The sequence below is a fragment of the Ambystoma mexicanum genome, chromosome 1p (genome assembly GCF_040938575.1).
Source record: "Ambystoma mexicanum isolate Mex_15411 chromosome 1p, UKY_AmexF1_1, whole genome shotgun sequence".
Lineage (NCBI taxonomy): Eukaryota > Metazoa > Chordata > Amphibia > Caudata > Ambystomatidae > Ambystoma > Ambystoma mexicanum.
Window position 1 is genome coordinate 1,109,255,264 of NC_090921.1, and position 19,479 is coordinate 1,109,274,742.

The following is a 19,479-nucleotide window of genomic DNA, read 5'->3' on the forward strand; positions in this document are numbered from 1 at the left end:
TCCGACCTGCTGCTTGCTTTCCCTCTGGGTGCATCAGCCAGTGCCTTATTTGACAGTATTCCATTCTATCCTTATCCATTAGCCCCATATGTTGTTTGCAGTCTTCAAATGTTTGAATGTCCACGCCCAACAGCATGCGCCCTATTTATTTACACCCCTCTTTATGCCACCACCTAAACGAGCCCTGCACAATTCCCAAGTAGAATTGCGGATTCCCAAACAGCAGAGTAAAGGGGGATGGGCGCATAGTAAGATCCCCCTAATCCACTCGCCGGTCCCATATATCACATGTCACCAATAAGTACTGGGCTGAGAAGGGTAATCTGGCGTCTGCATGCCTGTTCAACCATAGAATCCCCTCTAATGGGGTCCCCGCCACTACCCTGTCCATTCGTACCAAAGGTTTGGTCGTGTCCCCTGAAAACTACTCCTGCATCATAGTATTTTGTGAAGTTCAGGAGGATTACCCCTGCTCTGTGCTTGGGCACCATCAAGGTTTCTAGGGCTACCCTCGGCCGTTTGTTTTGCCATACAAATCACGACACCAGTTTGTTAACTGCCTTAAAGAAGGATTGCAGGATCTGAATTGGGAGCGACTGAAAGTAGCAGAACAGCCGAGGCAATATTATTTTTATCGTTGTGATCTGGCCCGGTCATGAGATCTGCAGAGGCGACCATTTCCCTAAGTCCACTTTTACCTGTCGAAGCACCTCAGGGTAGTTTATTTCATATAGTTTTGCCATAGTATTGGCTATAATTTACCCCCAGGTATCTTATGCTGTCTCTGGCTATTGTGAACTGTGAAAAGCTGTAACCTGGGCCTGGGTCAGTCCCAGACTCAGCAATTCTGATTGTGACCTATTCACTTGAGTCCTGCTAGCTATCCTTTCCAGTAGGGTAAGTTCTGCTATTAGCAAGGGAATAGATGTTTCCAGTCAGAGTCATCATCATGTCATCTGTGAAAACAGCTATTTTATGTTCCTCTCCCATGAACGGAGTACCTTGTATGAGTGGGTTTTGCCTGATTGAAATCAGGAGCGGTTCCAGGTATACTGCATACAGAAGCGGTAATAGGGGAAACCCTTTCCTTGTACCCTGTCAAATATTTATGTTCCGGGACACTAGGGAGTTGATCGAAAGGCACATTGAGGGGCTACTGTAGATTGCCCCGACCATTTTGAGCCCATCCCCATATGCTCCATGGCTGAAACAGGAATGGGCATGCCACTGTGTCAAAAGCCTTCTCAGTGTCGAGTGATATCAGTGCTGAGGGGACGAGCCATATGGCTGCTTTCTCTACCAGGTGGATTATTCTCCTAGTGTTATCCCACGTTTGTCTTCCCTTTATAAATCCTATTAAATTTGGGAGCAGAGGCGTCAATCTCACCACCAGAATGCCTGTGTACATTTTCCAGTCGATATTCAGTAGTGCAATGTGTCAAGATGACCCGCACTTCATCAAATCTTTATTTGGTTTCCCCGAACACCACTACCTTTGCTTCTGCCATTATTCGTGTCACTCCTCCACTCCCCTTAAACGAACTAAAGAGGGTTGCGAGGTTGGGATTAATCTGTCAGCTATATTTCCTATAGAAGCACGTTGGGTAGCCATCCGGCCCCGGCGACTTGTTCACTGGCAAAGATTTGATTTCTGCCTCAATCTCATCTTGCCTGATGTCGTCCTCTTTCGACCAGCTACAATTTTGGCATGGGCAGTTGGCACAGATAATTCTCAATAGCGGGTTGAGCCAGGCTCTCTGAGGTGTATAGATCATTATAGAAATTTGCAAAGGTTTCGGTTATAGCCGTCACGGTGCAATACGTAGAATGGTGCAGTGAGCCCTTCGTCTTTCTGAACTGTCTAGTCAATAATCTGTCTGCTTTATTGGAATTAATGTAGTATCTCTGTTTAATCCCCAGCAGGGACCTTTAGTTCCAGCTGGTTCCAGATCTCTTTTAGTTTCTTATATAATGCCCTATTCTTTTTCACCGTCATAGAGTGCATGACCTCACACAGTTGGGTTTCTAATTCTTTTTCTATGCCTGCCTCACACTTTTTCATCTTTTGGGCCCAGAGTGATTAGTTCCCCTTGCAAAACTGATTTAAAGGCATCCGACACCGCTGTCATTGGCTACAAAGTATTGGTCAATTTTGTCTCTTATTGTTTCCGCCATTACCACATCATTCAGTAACTCCCTTGGGAAAGACTAGGCCCACAGTCCTCCTCGCGGCCCCCAGCCCTTTAATGTCACCGTCAATGGGACATGATCTGACACAGAAATTGCTCCCAGCTCCACATCCTCCATTCCTCTACTGCCCCCCACCATACTGGCTGACACTCACACATCATCTATTGGAAAGAGCTTGATAAACATGTGAAAAGCATGTGTAGCCGCTTTCCCTCCCCCTTCTTAACTAACCAAAAGTCTCTAAGGGCCAATCTTCAAAACCCTCTTGCAACGCCCGGGTAGGGGGGAGCCATCCCCCATGAGCCCCTGCACTTATGTCTATACTCTGGTTCCACGCTAGGTTAAAGTCCCCAGCAAGGATGATCTCCCAAACTGCAAACCTTTTCAATTTGGCAACTACCTCTTATGAGAATCCGTCTTGTCCCTCATTTGGCGCGTACACAGTCGCGAGGGTCACCTTTCCATGCTAAACCTGTGCTTGCACAAATAGGTATCTGCCTGGGTGTGGAGTAACCTTGCTTTGAGTGAATCTCTGAGTTCTATCAAGACCCCCACTGCTTTCCCCTGTGCATTTGTCTGAAAACCCTGTGAGAACTGCCTGAATCGAATGACAGACCTGTCGATTTTACGCATATGCGTCTCTTGTAGCAATAACATATCCACCTGACCCCATCTAATGTGCATTTCGATTTTTTAGCGTTTGACTGCAGTATTCAACCCCCTCAAATCATGTGATAGAATACTGAACACCATTAGCTGGGATAGTTATTTTCCTCATGTCTGCTACGCTCCCCCTAGGTCATATTAGAGTTCCCCTACCCTGCTGCTGTGGGCCCCACCCTGACCTCCTTCGATCCCGCGTCTCCCTACCCCCCCTTCTCCTTCTGAGCCCCCCTCACCCCACCTTTAATGCCACCTCCCGTCCTAAGCCTCCCCCCCTCCTCCACCCCTCCTACCCAGGATCGGAGCAGAGATCTTATGATACCCCCTGGGAGCAACCCAGAGGCTCTGGTCTGGATCTATTCCTGGGGTACGCCACAGTGGCGGTGAACTATACCCCCTATCGGATTGCATGGCCACTACCTTTCCCTCAACACTGACAAGACTGAAGTCATATTCTTCCCCTCCAACTCCCTTCCCCCTCCCTCTCCTCCACCTTTCATTCACTTTCCTCCTTCTAATCTCCCTGTCCCTGTCCACGCTCGCAACTTAGGCATTCACTTTGACTCCTCTCTCTCTTTTTCCCATCATATCTCTCTCACCTCTCATGCCTGTCGCTACCACCTCTTTAATATTCGCAAAGTCCGCCCCTCTCTCACTTTCCATGCTACTAAACTTTTAATCTCCACCCTTATCTTCTTTCGCCGCTTCTACTGCTCCTCCTTACTCTTCGGACTACCTACTTCTCTACTCACCCCCCTCAAATCTATCTACCATTCTGCCGTCCGTACCCTCTGTCTCCTTACCTCCCGTGACTCCATCTCTGCTTCCCTTTCCTCCCTTGGCTGGCTTCCCTTTCATTCCCAACTTAAATTTCATTTTCTCTGCTTACGTCTTTAAATCTCTCCATGGCCTTGCTCCCCCTTATCTCTCCTTCCTCCTATCTTTCTACACTCCCCCCCGCTACCTTCGTTCTGCTGACCATTCCTCCTTCCTTTATCTTTTCCCCATGATCATCTCCCACCTCCACCCCATTCTCACCCTTTACCCCTTCCGTTTCCCTCCTCCTTCTCCTCCTCCTCACCCCTCTCTCTCTCTCTCTCTCTCTCAGTTCTACTGCACTACTCCCCCTCTTCCCTTCAGTTTAATTGCTCTACTTACTGTTTTGTTGCACTGACTCATAATTGTAAATTGCTTCGTTCGTCTGTTATAATGTTATATGTATCAAGTTGTTAAAATGTACAGCGTTTTGGAGTAAAGTGCTATATAAACAAAATAAATACAATACAATATACCACCCACCCACCCTGCCTCCTTCGCAGGCCCCTATTCCCACCACCAACCATCGTCAGTAGTTCTCCCCAGCCTTCCTTACTCTCCTTCTTATCTCGGCCACCCCTCTGGGTCTAGCCTCTTTCTCTTGCATTGGGACAGGGCCCCAAACCACCTTCCTCCACCCCTTCTTCCCCAGCTCACCTGTGTGGGCCTTTCAGCCTTATTCCTCTTCCCTCCCATCCTTCGCTTCACCCCCACTCCTTGGCCACTCCCAGGCTCTGCTCCCTCTGGGAGACGAGGGTCTGGCTTTTCGAGTCAGCTCTACTTCCTCTTCTTCCATGTATAGGGCCCTCCACACGTGTAGTGGCTCGATGTTGCACACCATCATTTGTACGAGATGCGTTTTGCGCTAAGAGCTTTAGTCATGGAGCCCATTGCCCTCCTTTTTTGTAGGGTTGACAACACCAAATATTGGAAGAGCTGGATCTGTGAGCCATTTACCGTCAGGTTTACATGGCCTCTAGATGCTTGCAGAATACTCTCTTTCATTTCATATGAGGTCAGGGCGACCAGGACATCTCTCCGCCTCGTACCGGGCACAAATCTCTTGGGGCTCAACCTATGCATATTGTCTATCCGTATGTTGTCCGGTTGCGTGTCCATCAGCAGACTCCCGAAGCATTGCTGGATTGTTCCCTCCATCTCTGCATCTAAGGTTGATTCATTGAGACCTTTCACCCGAATATTAGATCTCCGCGACTGGTTCTTGAAGTCTTCTGCTTGTAGTTCCAAGTTATGGGAGGCCCTGGCTACATGTTCTAGGAGCTTGCTGTTCAGTTTCACCTCTTTTGAAATCTCTGAAAGTCCTTGTTCTGCGACGTCCACCCTATCCCCAAGGTCCTTAACTTCTTCCCGCACTTCCTTTGAGGAGCTTCTCAGTTCTTCTCTCAGGCTCCCAAATTGTTCTTGGAATGTGGCCACCATTCACCCCAAAAAGGTCCTTGAGGCATTCTTTTAGATCATCGTTGTTTAGTGCCATGTTGTGTATTTCGTTATCCTTCTTTTTCTCTCTGCCTGTTTCCCCTCTGCAGGTGGAGGCCCTTCTTCTGTCCGTTGTCTCCATCAGTGTTCCAATTGTTCTCCTAGAGGCTTGGGGGGATTTTGTCTGGCCGGGGTGCCCTTCCCCTTCGCCCCTGGCATCTGGAGAAATTCCCAGCTGGCCGGCTCCAACACGCCTCAGATGGTGTTTTAACCAGTTGTTCTTCTTCAGTTAACTCTCCACCCCCAGGGGTATCTCCTTCCTTGCATCCCCGCAAACCCCACCCCCGAGTCCGATATATGCACTGTATGCCTTAGCTGTTAGTCCCTTGTCCTCCTGGTGACTTGGTGTGGTAGTGGGCAAGTCCGCCAACTCGCTCCTGCTTCTGCTGTCTCCATGTTCTCCCCCCGAAGCTGGAGACTGGTCTCAGGCCCTGTGTTGTTGCTTCCATGTTCTCACTAACACCTCCTGGGGGATGTCTGCATTGCTCCCCTTCTTATCTTTTTGCATCCTCCGTTTCCTCACCAGCCACCTTTTCCACGCAGATGCGCTACAGCCTCCTCGTTTCTTGACACTTGTCTGCGGCAGGCGGGACAGCTTTCCCTTGCTCCTTCCTCTAATGCTCTCATCAGGCTATTTTTGGGGGTGGGGTAGCCTGGGGTTTGCCACGTCTTCTGTTCTAATTATCCCCAGTGCCCCTCTGCGCACTGAGTTCCCCCCTGAGGGGTTAACGCTCTCATTATGCCCTTCGGATCCGCTCTGTGTTGTCGCTCTCATGAGCCCTATGCCCACCCGTCTCGCCTTGCTGCCTGGTGACTACGGGGGCCTCTTCTTCCCTCTTTTATTCACCTTCCAGGGAGGGTGCATGGGCCAAGATGCCCATCTCTTCCTTCCCACTGGGTAAGGAGTTACGTTCCTCTCTAGACCTGCTCCTCGCCAAGGCTGGGGCCTCATCACAATTACCCCCAGAGCCTCTCCTACGTTCTCCATTGCTCCCCGCTTACCGCCAGCTCACTCTGCCCCCTCAAGTGGCCGGTCACCCCTGCACCTGAAGGCTTGGATGAACAGCAGAGGGCCTTGCCGTCCCCAGTTGTACCCCTCCTCGCTCCCTCGGGCAGGCACTGCTGACTCCAATAGGGGAGTTTGGCCACTCCTGGATCACCAGGGACCTCCGCTGCATTCCTTCCGATCTCTCCTTCTCAACCCCTCCGATCCTCTACTCGCATCAGGGGTGGGGGGCAGTCCGCCATGCTCACACTATGACCGCCCCTTCGCCACCAACCACGCTGCGCTAGGTGTCAGTGACTTTTTTATGGGGTGGTGGTGCCTTCTCCTCTTTCAGAAGGTGGAGTACTGCTTCTGGGCTGGCGTCGCACATGTCTCCACCGAACCTGTGCGGCCTCCTTCTTTTGTTGGCCCATACCAGAGAACAGGACACGTCCTCACTCTACAGTGGCCATTTTGGAATCCCATATAGGATTTATTTTAAATGTTGGCATGTACTGTGTTATTCCACCGCAGTTTAATGTTATCTAATTTATTTCCATTGTGGGGGGTTGCAGGGCTGGGCTGGCCATGCCGGGATTCTGACCGGATACTAGTGCAAGCACTTAACTTGCTGAGCTAGCTTACTTGCTACTTCATATAATCCTCTTATGTGATATGCCATGTTCTTTTCTATAGTGCTTAGTACCCGAAGGTTATGGGGCATGTATTAAGCAAATAGCCATGCTTGATTTAAGTTATATTTGAATAAGACAGTCCATCTGCAAGCACGCATATCTTCAGATGTTGTTAGAAAAGACATGACTTGAGCAGATTTCTAAATTTGTTCAGTTTAAGAGTGAGCTCCTGCAAACAAATACGTTTTTCCATCTACGGATGTGTTAAAAGTGAGGGAAAGATAGAAGGAAGATAACAGTGCAATCAGGTTTTTACCGTACTTTAAATTGTGACTTCAGGTATTCAGGGTATTTGCCATATAGGTCTTTTGTAACAGTGACCCTTGCTGCTACCCATCCCTTCAGATACCTTTCATAACAGCTACATTTAGTTTCCTCATAAGCAACACATAATTAGGACAATTGTCCTTGGGCTTGGGCAGACTATTTATAGAGACCTACTAAAAGACACTGCCCATCCCTTTGGATGACCCTGGTCAACCATGCCCACAGTATACTTTGGGTAGCCTGAGCACATCTCGAGCCCCTCACGCATCTAGACTGTTCATACTGTGGTGGGTCAGAAGGACACAGACGCTGTTGACTTTTCCACTGCTTATTTATTAAATTATGAGAATAATGCATATCGTTCCCTATTGCTATGAGGGTATTCCCTGTCTGTATAAATAACCAAGGCGATCGTCTGTCGTCGGAACGTCTCCACATATAAAAACAAGTTCGACTTGAACCCACCACTACTCTAACCAACTAAATGAATCCTCGAGAAGGACTCCCTTTGTCCTGACTGGCTCTTCTTAAAGAGTTCTTCTTCTTCACACCAAAGTACTTTCAGGAGATTAAAGTCTCTCGCCACCTTCTGTACCAGTTCTTGTGACTCCTTCAGCAGGCCAAAATAATCCAGCGAGACAAAGTCTGTTTCATCACAGCTTGTCCTAAACGCTTTCCAGCGTAACCAATGAAGAGTTGATCGTCCACTCTGACCCGGGACATGCGTGAAATATAAAAGCTTAACGCTCTCATAGGATCAAGCCTATGGAGCCTCTCCTCTTCCTTACCAGGATGTGGAGGAGGATAAAATGCCGGAAGAACAACCTTCTGGCCTAAATGAAATTCCGACACCACCTTCAGAAGAAAGGAAGGACGAACTCTAAGGACAACCCTGTCCTTATGAAACACAGTGAAGGGTGGCTTAACTGAAAGTGCCTGTAACTCACTCACTCTGCGAGCGGAAGTGACCGCAACTAAAAATACAGTTTTAAGAGTTAACAGTCTCAAAGGGCATGAATGCAAAGGCTCAAACGGAGCACCCATCAGAAACTTGAGAAATTATAGGAATTTTAAAATAGGAACACTCTTCAGACGAGCGCTTAAATATGGACAGCACCGCCAGGTAACCTTTAACGGTACCCACTTGCAAGCCCCTGTGGGCCAAAGAAAGCAAAAAAGACAGAACCATGGGAATGTCACATGCAAAAGCATCCACATTCTTAACCCTGCACCAGTCGCAGAACTTACACTAACGGCAACGGTACAGGGAATTTGTTGCGGGCCGTCTGGCCGAGAGCAACACCTCCATCACGTCTTCAGGGATTGGGACAATCCTTATATCTCAACCTTTCAGAAACCAAGCGTGAAGGTTGAGGGATCTGACCTCTGGATGGAGAACCTGACCCCCACCCCGTGAGAGCAGATCGTCTCGGCAGGGAAGACGACGTGGAGGGCAGATGGACAAGTCGAGAAGGTCCGGGTACTACGTCCTCCGGGCCCACGCCGGAGCAATGAGGATCATCCGGGAACCGGAACCTCTGTAATCTGCGCAGTACTTGCGGGATGACGGGGAGGAAACGTGTACAGCAGTGGGAATGACCACTCCACCACAAACGCGTCTCCTCAGGCTCCTTTTGGAGGAAATTCTCGCGAGCAGAACCTCTCGCACTTCCAGTTGACACTGGAGGCAAAGAGATCCACTTGAGGGGTCCCCGAAAGGGCGAAGATCTCCAGGAGAATCTCCTGAGCCAACTCCCACTCGTGAGAGATCGCGCTCTGCCTGCTCAGAGCGTCCGCCGTCTCGTTTTCGTCTCTGGCCAGATGAACTGCCGAGATCGAAACTTCCTGCTGGATTGCCCAGAACCAGAGCTGCATCGCCTCCCTGCACAGAGGAAGTGACCCTACCCCCCCCTTTCTGTTGAGGTAGTGCATGGCCACCGTGTTGTCCGTCAGGATCAGGACATTCTTCCCTCGCACAGTCGGCAGAAAAGCCTTCAGGGCTAGCCTGACGGCCCTCAGCTCCAACAGATTGATATGGAGTCTGGACTCCGACGGAGACCAACGACCGCTGACTGTCAACTCGCTGGCATGAGCTCCCCATCCCGCGAGTGATGCGTCCGTCACGATCGTCACCTCTGGCCAGGGTAGCCAAAATGGAGCCCCCTTCATCAGATTGTCTTCGACGGCCCACCACAGAAGGTCCTGGGCGACCGAGGACGGCACCTGAACAGGGTCCGACATCCTGCCGGAGGACTGGGACCACTGGGGCTTGAGTGCACATTGCAAAGATCTCATCCACAACCTGGCCTCTGGCACCAGAAGAATGCAGGATGCCATGAGGCCGAGCAATCTCAAGAACTCGAACGCTTGGAGACTCTGTGCAAGCTGAAACCTGTGCACCATCTGCTGAATGTGATGAGCCCTCATCCGGGGAGGAAAATACTGCCCCATGGACGTGTCGAGCACTGCTCCGATGTCCTGGAGCCTCTGAGTTGGTGTCAAATGGGACTTCTTTAAGTTGAAGGAGAAGCCCAGCTTGTGGAGGGAGTGGCAAGTGACTGACAGATGATCCAGGATTTGCTAGGGAGGGCGCGTCCTGATCAACCAATCGTCCAGGTAGGGGTAGACGTGAATCCCCCCTTTCCTGAGGTGCGCTTCCACCACTAACATGAGCTTGGTGAAGACCGAACGGCAGGACCCAAAACAGAAAGTGCGAGTCACCAACCGCGAACCTCAGGTACTTCTTGTGCTTTGGATGTATCGGCACATGAAAATAAGCGTCCTTGAGGTTGAGAGACACCAACCAGTCCTGAAGTTGAAGGGCCTGGAGGACTTGAGAGAGAGTAACCAACTTGAACTTGTCCTTGCTTTGTTCAAACCGCGCAAGTCCATGATGGGTCTCAATCCCCTGTCTTTCTTGGAAATCAAAAATAAGGGGAATACCATCCCTTGTTCCTCTCCGCTACAGGCACCAGTTCTATGGCGCCTTTCTCCAGCAGGGATTGAATTTCCTGTGCAAGGAGCGGATCTGGACTCTTCAAAGAGAGATTCCCCGGTGGATTGTCTTGAGGCCTCTGCCGGAAAGGAAGACAGTAGCCGTGGGTTATGATCTCCAGAACCCACACATCTGAAGTAATGGCGCGCCACTCTGCAAGATGCTGTGCCAGCCTTCCCCCAACCGGCGAACCATGGGACATGGCCTCATGACTGAGCCTAAGCGGCTGCGGCGTTGCCTGAGGGCAAAGAGGCAACAGCCCGAGCGGCCTTGGCACCTCAAGTACCTTGTTTTCCACCTCTGGCCCTCCTACGGTGGCCCCTTTGACTGGCAGCTCCTCTCGCTTTACCAAAGGAGGAGTAAGAACGAAAGGAACCTTCCCCTCGATTGCTGTCCCCTAAAGGCGGAGGTTGGCGAACTGCAGCGCCCAACGACTTCGCTGCAGCTTTGGAGGTCTGCAACCTCTCAGGCTCTCGTCAGCCTTGCTGCCAAAAAGATGTTCCCCGTCAGAGGGCATGTTGAGGGGCCGGGCCTGCACATTAGGAGCAAACCCCGACTTCCGCAACCACGCAAACCTGCGTATCACGGTGCTCGCCGCCATGGACCGGCTGACGCAATCTGCCATGTCCAAACCCGACTGAACGGCCTCACACATGGCATCCTTGCCATCCTGAACCATGGCAAGGAAACCATCCCGTTCGTCCCCTTCGGTAATATGTTCAGCCGCTAAGGAAACACAGTTCCACAGAGTGTGTGTGAAACGTGCCAAGGCACGAACGGAGTTGGCCGCCTGAAGCGCCACACCCCCTGAAGAAAACACTTTCTTCGCCCAGCCATCAAAACACTTGTCGTCCCTATCAGGAGGGATGGTAGGATACGACGCCTGCTTTGCCGGGGCCGTAGCCGCCTGCACCACCAAACTCTCTGGAGTGGGGTGGCCTGGTCAAGTAGCAGGGGTCGCTACTAGCTGGGCGGTATTTTCGCGGCAAAGACTTGCCCACTGCCGGGAGACTTTCCAGAGCAGTCCAAGCCACCGCCACTCTCCTCTGTAGAGCCATATTGAACGGCAGTACCGGGTCAGTTGGTGGACCTTGGTCGAGGATATCCGTAAGGTCATCCTGAAGAAAATCCCCTGGGGGGGCAGACCATCCCAAGTGCTCAGTGACCCTGGACATAAGGCGCCAGTACGAGGAGTCGGCATGAGTGCCAGGCTCAGGCCTACAAAACTCCACCTCCGGAGAGGTGTCCAGCCCACTGGCATCGTGCAGGGACTGCCGCGGGTCCTCAATTTGGCTATGGCCGAGAGAATCTCGTCCGGCACCGTATCCCGAACCATGCCATCATCAGAGCCTTCATCCACCTCTGAAATAAACTCAAGAAGGCGGTAAGAAGGCACAGAATGTGGTACAAAGCCATGCTTGACCTTTGCCAGAGCCTTTCTAGGTGGTTCCACCGAGTCCCGGGGAACCCCCATCGAAACAGCCTCGAAAGGCGTCGAGGGCGTCGAAAGAATCGGCATTGATGCCGAACGCAGCGCCGACAGCATCAATGGCGTCAACACAGTCCTCGAGGCCAGAGCCCCGAGTGTGTCCCTCGATAGCCTGGGCGCGGATGGCGTCGACGACACAGAGGTGGGGCCTCGAAAGAGTCAGTCGACCACCTCGGCGCCACCGGCGTCGACTCTTCCTCGAAGACACCAAAGGTGCACACGGTCTCGAGTGCGTCGAGGACCGGGACCTGGAACGGGCATGACGAGAACAATCCCCCTTGTCCGAGCGGGACCTCTCCCGCGAATCGTGCCGACCACCCGAGCCCGAAGGTGTGCGAGCGGTGTCTCTTGACCGATCACGACCGAACACACCCAGAGGCGCGGATGGACCAGTGCCCTGCGATTCCTCCGGCGTCGCCTGTTTGGTGGGGTAAGCGACCCGCCGACAGGCAGAGTCCTCGGATGAGTACAGGGAAGGCGACCGATGACGGAGCTTCCGGGAGTGCCTCAAAGAGGCATAGGAGTGGCAGGACCGACTGCGGGACCGAAACCCACTGGACTTCCGACGACGACACGGAGGGTCACCCCTCGAATCGTCCGTCGAAAGCCCCGCAGACCTCGACTTCCGTGGCTTGGACACCTTACCTACCGATAACTTCTTCTCCTGTAAGGCTTTGGACGTGAGCGACTGGCAGTCAACACAGTCATTCGTGTCATGGGCCTCCCCGAGGCACCAGTGGCAGGTGTCGTGCAAGTCCGTAACTGACACCTTGGACCCACAATCCCTGCACTTCTTAAAACCCGGACGCGGTGTGGAAGACGAGGTAGACATCTTCACGAAGAAAGTTACTTCACTATACGAACAGGTTCGAAGAACCGAGAAAGAACAGAAACTCCAAAGAGTCGAGGCACGGCGTGATCTCCGAAGCGAACACGTTTGCAGAAAAAACAGAACTGAGGCTACGGGCGTCATGCGTCCTACTTATAACATCCAGTGACGTCGGCCGTCAGAGGAGGTCCTCGAGGGCGGCATATTGACGTGATCGACGCAGGACGCAGACGCCGAAGATTTTCCGAAGCAGCAGAGCTGTGGTGATTACATGTCATATATATGGAATACGTTGGAGGACCCAATCCCCTCGAAAGAGTTTCTTGGTGATTAATGTTCTCCCTCTCCAAAGGTGGCTAACTTAGCATTTTTCCTTTATGGGCTCTATTGGCCTTCACTTCGTAGGATTCTCTTTCTGATATTCTCTGCACTTCTTGTTTAATGGGATATTTTCCGTTCTTCCCAAGGTATTCGTATCCAATGCTTAATGGTGTCTCTTTAAGGTGTATTTGTGATTCTCTTTCTCACATTAATACCATTCCAGTTTATCACGTTTCTTCTCGATATCTTGGCAATTTCACTGGGACGGGTTTTTCCAGATGTATAACGATTCCCTCGTGGCTTCCAGTTCTCCAAGATACCTCTGGGTTTGCAGGGAAACGTGCCTGGGACTGGTACTCGCTTGGATTCTCCTCTTTGGCTCTGTACGTGCACTCTCTTGAACTCGACCGGCGTCCTGCTCTTGGTCTTATCCTTCTCTGCGACCAGGTATGGCTGCTGGTAACTGGTGGTTTCGGTGGCTTTGGAAGGGCGTACTGCCCACCACAAAAGCTGTTTTGGTCACACCACCCCCAGGACTTAGATTCCTGTCTCCTATGCTCTCCAGTGCCTGCGAACACTCTTCCGCTAGCGTTTCCCTCTCACATTCAGACCACTTCTAAAAGTTACAGGCCCTCCGGCTTTCCTTGGCTCCACCTCTCAGCTTTCATGCTGTCAGCGGGCTTCCCCTGCTTACGCTTTCTCTATGCTCCGCCTCTCCTCTGTGTGTCCTCATTTTCCAGGCTACTCGTCTTAGTTAAATGGAGGTTTCTCCTTAAAGAAACAGATTCTATTTCTTGTTCGTGATAACATATTGTGACTTCGTCTTCAGGCAAATCTCAGGATTTCATATTATTCTTTATTTTATGCCATCAAAGTGAATGGCTTAGGAAATTCCTCACTGTCTCTACTTAAAACCAGGCCCTGGCATTCAAATATATATCCTCTGCTCTGTCCTCTGTGGTAAACCAATGCCATTATACTGGGTTTATTTGGGAAACTGATCTTCGAAAACATTCTTTCACAGTGGTAAGTTTAGTCTGAGTATTAGGTATATATTTATTAGGACTTATTTCTAGGGCCCAAATATATCAACCCAGTTGTCTTACGGGGTGTTTCCTTTGAGTTATCCTGACTCTGCCAGTGGTGGTATGGCTGACCAGTCAAGGCAACTCTTCGGAAGATGAAGGTTGGTTTAAAGGCTAATGTGATGAATCTGATGGAGTTATCACTTCTTTCTCGGGGATAGCCTCTCTGCATGTGGCCGGGAGACAGCAGCTGCTACCTGATCCTGACCCTGGGGGCAGCTATATGATGGAGGATCACATGGTGGGAGGCAGCCCTCGGGAGGGTGTCATGACATCATCGGACGAGACATGGTAGCCCCCTTTTTCTTTTGAGGATACCCCCGCCATTCCACATGCCTTCATTGCATTTTGTCATAACTCCCCTCACCCCCCTAGGAAGGATCCTGGAAACACTTTACATACAAGCATTTAGAACTGACTTGCCTTTTTATACCATTCATTTAGTATGGCTGTTAGCCTCCGGCTTTTCTATATTTTTGATTTGATTTTACTTTGGTTTATAGTCCACTATTTGGTTTCCTTTTAGGCACCGGGTTACTTCCGGGCCGCGGCGGGTGACTGGCCGCTTCTTACCATCAATGCACATATTTTCTTTAAATTGCTTTTTATTCATTTTAACTTTCTCTGGCACTAAAAATTAATTTCCTTGCACTGCCCACTTCTGTGGGCAGAGGGTGCCTGGCCTCACAGCAACCTGAGGCTCGGTTCGGGCATTGCTGTGCCTTTTCTTTCTCACTCGCACGCACAGGCTAAGCATAGTCTGTTGTTGCTCTCCATCCTATGTCGAGTGGATTGGTTACGGTTATATCATGTGTTTATCAAGGGACCTATCTCTCCGACAGCGCCGCGGTCGGGTGCAACAGGAAAGGGCCTTTTGCGCTGAAGTTGCGCCAAAGTCAAGCCTGTCTGTGCCCATCCGGGCCAAGGATGGCTTGAGCTACATCACGGGTCAAGGGCTATATGGCAAGCTATACTGGATTTAGCTCTGCAAGCTACAGAATTTCCAGTATGATGGGATCTGCCATCTGCAACTTGCTTACAGCCTGCAATTGACGGTGAGGGTTTTCTTAACGCCATGTTATTGAACAACAGACCGCTGCAGGCTCATGCAGCCTTGGTTAACGTTCTCTTGAGCAATCGTAGATCGGACATTTTATGAACCTCACGGGTCACTGCTGGACGGGTCAGAGGATGACAAAGAACACAGTCCTTCTTTGCTGTTTAGTTTAAATAGCGGGGATGGCCCCAGCGTAATGTCCTTACAATTGACAGCAGCTGTTCTAGCTGTCGTCCCGCTCAACTTTAGCATTTTTGAGCGCTTCTTCCCCTCAGTACTTTTGTCATCAGATGGGTTCGATATTTCACAATAACACACACTTTCAGAGATGATCTTATGTTGATAAGATTTGATTTTATTGTCAGCCTACGTGGTGGGATGTCACAGGGGTTGTGCCTCCTAAGTGGGTCCTTGTCCCCAGGAGAGGAGTCCATCCCCATGAGATCCTACTGCATGTTACCACCTCTAGGGGACTATTGGTAAGCGGCCTCACCTTACTAGCCTCATGGGAAGGGGTTCTCCCCTGGGGAGAAGTGACGTCATCTGAAGGATCGTCACACAACACAACAGCAAAGCTTGCATTATCCCTTCTCCGTTCCCCAGCCTACTAACCTAATACACCCATCTCACGTCCCATCTCACATTCAGACCAGCCAGACGTCTTGAAGACAATGCCAACAACAGCAAAAAGCTGTATAAATCCCAGTAACATAACACACACACAACCCTTGGGACACAGATTATCATGAACCATCCAAAGAAGTTGAACTAAGATGGCACCAGGGGGCCTTTTGTTAAAGTAAAAAGGTGGACATTGAAAGAATCACTTTTGAGTTTTTAGTGAATACCTGATTCTGGGGTCCTGTTTGTGCTACAAGGAAGATTCTAAGCACCTGAATCTATTGAAGATCCTCAAATTGATGATGTAAGCATCTTGATGTGCAGTGAAAGACTCAATGAGAATGCCAAAGACAGAAAAGGTTGGCAGTATACCCATTTTAGGAAAGGGTGGCAAGGACAGACAGTGGAGCTCAACATGGATTTCCTATAGCAGAAAATCGGAACTATCCATGATAGAGCATACTGCTACCTGAAGGTGATAATTGTTGTTGCCACCTTTACCCATGTCCATCAACAATCGGATGCAATGTACATCTTTTTCAATTGTGGCAATGTGTGGTTTTCACTCGATATCCCCTTACCATTCTGTAACATTAATTACTTTGTTGTGTTACTAATATGGATCAGAGCAGGTACCTTCACCCTCGCAAATTTGATCATACGAGTGACTTTTTTCCTTTATTGGATTTCAGCGCATTTGTTGCTCGTATAACTTGAGAAAGGGTGAACCATCAAATTACTGGACTACATTAGAAAATGATCATATGTAACTTACTTGCTTGAGCATCAGTGGTGCTTTCTCCACCTTTCTTGTAGGAGTGATCCATAAAGCTTGCTTCCAAATCTTGCTCCATCCTCAAAACATCGGAATTAAAAGCTGAAAAACCTACTGAACAAATGAAATTATTGGTCAATGTCAAACATTAACTGCTGAACATTCCGGCTACTATAAATCAGTCAGTTTATGCATCATATGGATGGTTAACAGAATGAATGAATGAAGGAAAAGTTAAAGCAAATGTTTTTGCTTTATTAAATTGAGCGGAAAAGCATATAGAAAACCCCTGTCCACATTATTGGGGACAAACCTTTTAGAAAAGCAGACGGCTGGAGCAAATGTTTCTATTTGTCGGGGTTCACTCACCTAACAAAGTCTGGTCTAGTATTAAAAGAAAACTGGACTTTCTTTGAGAACTTTCTGAATAATACAGATGGAGCACAGAATGCAAGTAAGTTAATCGATATGGTGAATTACCTTGTTAATCATGAAAACAAATTTAGAGACCATATTAATGAATGTTGGAGCGTTGCTAATATACATTAAGGCCTTGGCCAGTATTTAGAAAAATAGGTGTAATATAGATGAACAAGTTACTTACCCCTGGTAACGTTCTTTCGATTGGATGTTGCTCACATGTATTCCTCATCTTATGATAATTATCTCTCCAGCTTCAGCTGCTTCAGAATTCTTTTTCAACAGGGGGCGCTGTGTACCGTTCTCGTTGAGTCGATGTCCCTCGAGAGCCTCCGTTCGACTGTCGACATCCTCAACAGTATAAGTAGCGCATGCCGCGCCCGTTGGCTTCAGTTCTGTTTTATCCCCCCTACTGAAGAGGAATTTCCAGGCGTACCATAGACCATAGTCTCACTGAAAGCGTAAAGTTTAAGAACGCGTAAATTGTACAGCGGGTTAGGCTGGGAGGGGCGATGGGAGGAACATCCAATCAAAAGAACGTTACCAGTGGTAAGCAACTTGTTCTTCGAGTGGATTGTGTCCTCCCACGTATTCCTCATCTTATGATAGACTCCCAAAACAGTAATAATTTGGTGGTGGTAGTACGAATTTACATTTTTGTTCGAATCATGGACCAAATGAAAGACTGCTTTTGGAAATTGTTCTCCTTGACTGGAAGATGAGTCTAGACATGTGTAATGTGTCACAAAAATATGAATAGACGACCAGGTGGCCCCTGAACAAAAGTCTTTAATTGGGATACCTCTTTGAAGAGCAGCAGAGGTTGACATGCCCCTTGTGGAATGTGCTCTTAGGCCTTTCAGTGGATCCTGGCCTGCCTGGGGACAGCATAGCCAATGAATAATTGATAATTTTGGCAAAATGTAGCCATTCTGGATATGTAAAAACAGAGCCCTTTTTTGGTCCAGTCTATGCAACCTTTCCACCTCCTTCCCCGGATGGGGAGGTGGATAGAAAGTTGGTAAAGTAATTGTTCTCGACAAGTGGAAGTCGGAGACTACCTTCGGTAAGAAAGAAGGTTTCACCTTGAGAATAACTGTCTTTATGGAAAAATATATGAGGTGGCTTACAAGACAGGGCCTGCAACTTGCTTACCCTGCGGGGCTGACGTTATTGCAATAAGTAAAACAGTTTTTAATGTCAACAATCTTAATGGGCATGAGTGTAGAGGCTCAAAAGGAATACATGTTAAAAATCTTAACATCAGATTGTGATCCCATACAGGTACATTGAATGGAACTGGTGGAAATACATTAGTAAGGCCTTTTAGAAATGGATCAATCAGGGGGATCTTAAAATATGAATCCTCCTCTGAACAGCGCTTGAAAATAGACGGCGAAGCCAGGTAACCTTTAATTGTTCCAATCTGGAGCCCCAGATTTGACAAATGTAACAAAAAGGAAAGCACCATAGGTGTGTCACATAGAAAGGGATCCGCATTCTTATCCCCGCACCAGCTGCTGAACTTGTTCCAACGGCAGCAGTACAAAGAGTTTGTTGCTGGCCTTCTGACTGAAAGCAAAATCTCCATTACGTCATCCAGAAGGTCCCAATCCTTATATCTCAGCCTCTCAGAAACTATGCGTGAAGGCTGAGAGTCCTGACCTCTGGATGGAGAACCTGACCTTCCTCTTGCGAGAGAAGATCCTCCCTTTGTGGAAGACGTATTGGCGGACAGATGGACATGTCCAGAAGGTCCGGGTACCACGTCCTCCTGGCCCAATCTGGCGTAATTAGGATCATGGATTTCCCGAACTTTCTCAACCTCCTGATCACGTGAGGAACGACAGGTACTGGAGGAAATGCAAATATGAGTGGAAACTCCCAGTTCACTACCAATGTGTCCCCTAGTGCTCCTTTTGGGGCAAATTCCCTGGAGCAGAACGGTTCACACTTCGGGTTGACACTGGTCGCAAACAGATCCACTTGAAGAACTTCCTGAGATAGTTCCCACTTGTGGGAGACTGCGCTCTGCCAGCCCAGAGAGTCGGTTGCTGTGTTCTACTCTCCGGCTAGGTGAACTGCCGATAGAGAGATTCCTTCTTGAATTGCCCAGAACCAGAGCTGCATTGCCTCTCTGCACAGTGGTAGTGACCCTACACCTCCTCTTTTGTTGAGGTAGTGCATGGCCACAGTGTTGAACGTCATTCTCAGGACATTCTTTCCCTGTACAGAGGGCAGAAAGGCCTTCAGCGCTAGTCTCATTGCCCTCAGCTCCAAAAGGTTGATATATAGTTTGGACTCTGATGGAGACCAATGACTACTGATTGTCAGATCGTTGGGGTTGGCTCCCCACCCGTGAGTGAAGCGTCCGTCAATACCGTTATCTCCAGCCATGGCTGCCAAAAAGATTCTCCCTTGAGAATGTTGCCATTGCAAGCCCACCACAGAAGGTCCCGAGAGACTCTGCTCAGAACTTTCAAGTGGTTTGACATTCTTCCTGAAAACTGAGGCCATTGAGTCCTGAGAGCCCATTGGAGGGATCTCATTCTCAGGCGAGCCTCTTGCACCAGGAAAATGCAGGATGCCCTGAGACCGAGCAACCTCAAAAAAAAAATCGAAGGCCGGAAGATGCTGGGCACTCTGGAATTTGGTAACTATCTACAGAATGTATTGAGCTCTCACCTCGGGGGCAAGGCTTTTCCTGAGGAAGCATACAGGACTGCTCCAATGAATTGGAGTCTTTGAGATAGTATCATGAGGGACTTCTTGTA

The 19,479-nt window shown here is 49.3% G+C and overlaps 1 protein-coding gene across 3 annotated transcripts in view; it reads right to left on the reverse strand.

Annotated features, from left to right (window-relative positions):
• Positions 1–19,479, reverse strand: part of LOC138448811 (uncharacterized) — a 1,325,760-nt gene that overhangs the window by 710,005 nt on the left and 596,276 nt on the right. For 2 of the 3 annotated variants that reach the window (XM_069604722.1, XM_069604724.1), the window contains exon 5: positions 16,286–16,399. In XM_069604722.1, the coding sequence (XP_069460823.1) occupies positions 16,286–16,399 (114 nt within the window). The remainder of the gene's footprint in view (positions 1–16,285; positions 16,400–19,479) is intronic. The other variant, XM_069604723.1, reaches the window with a different exon arrangement.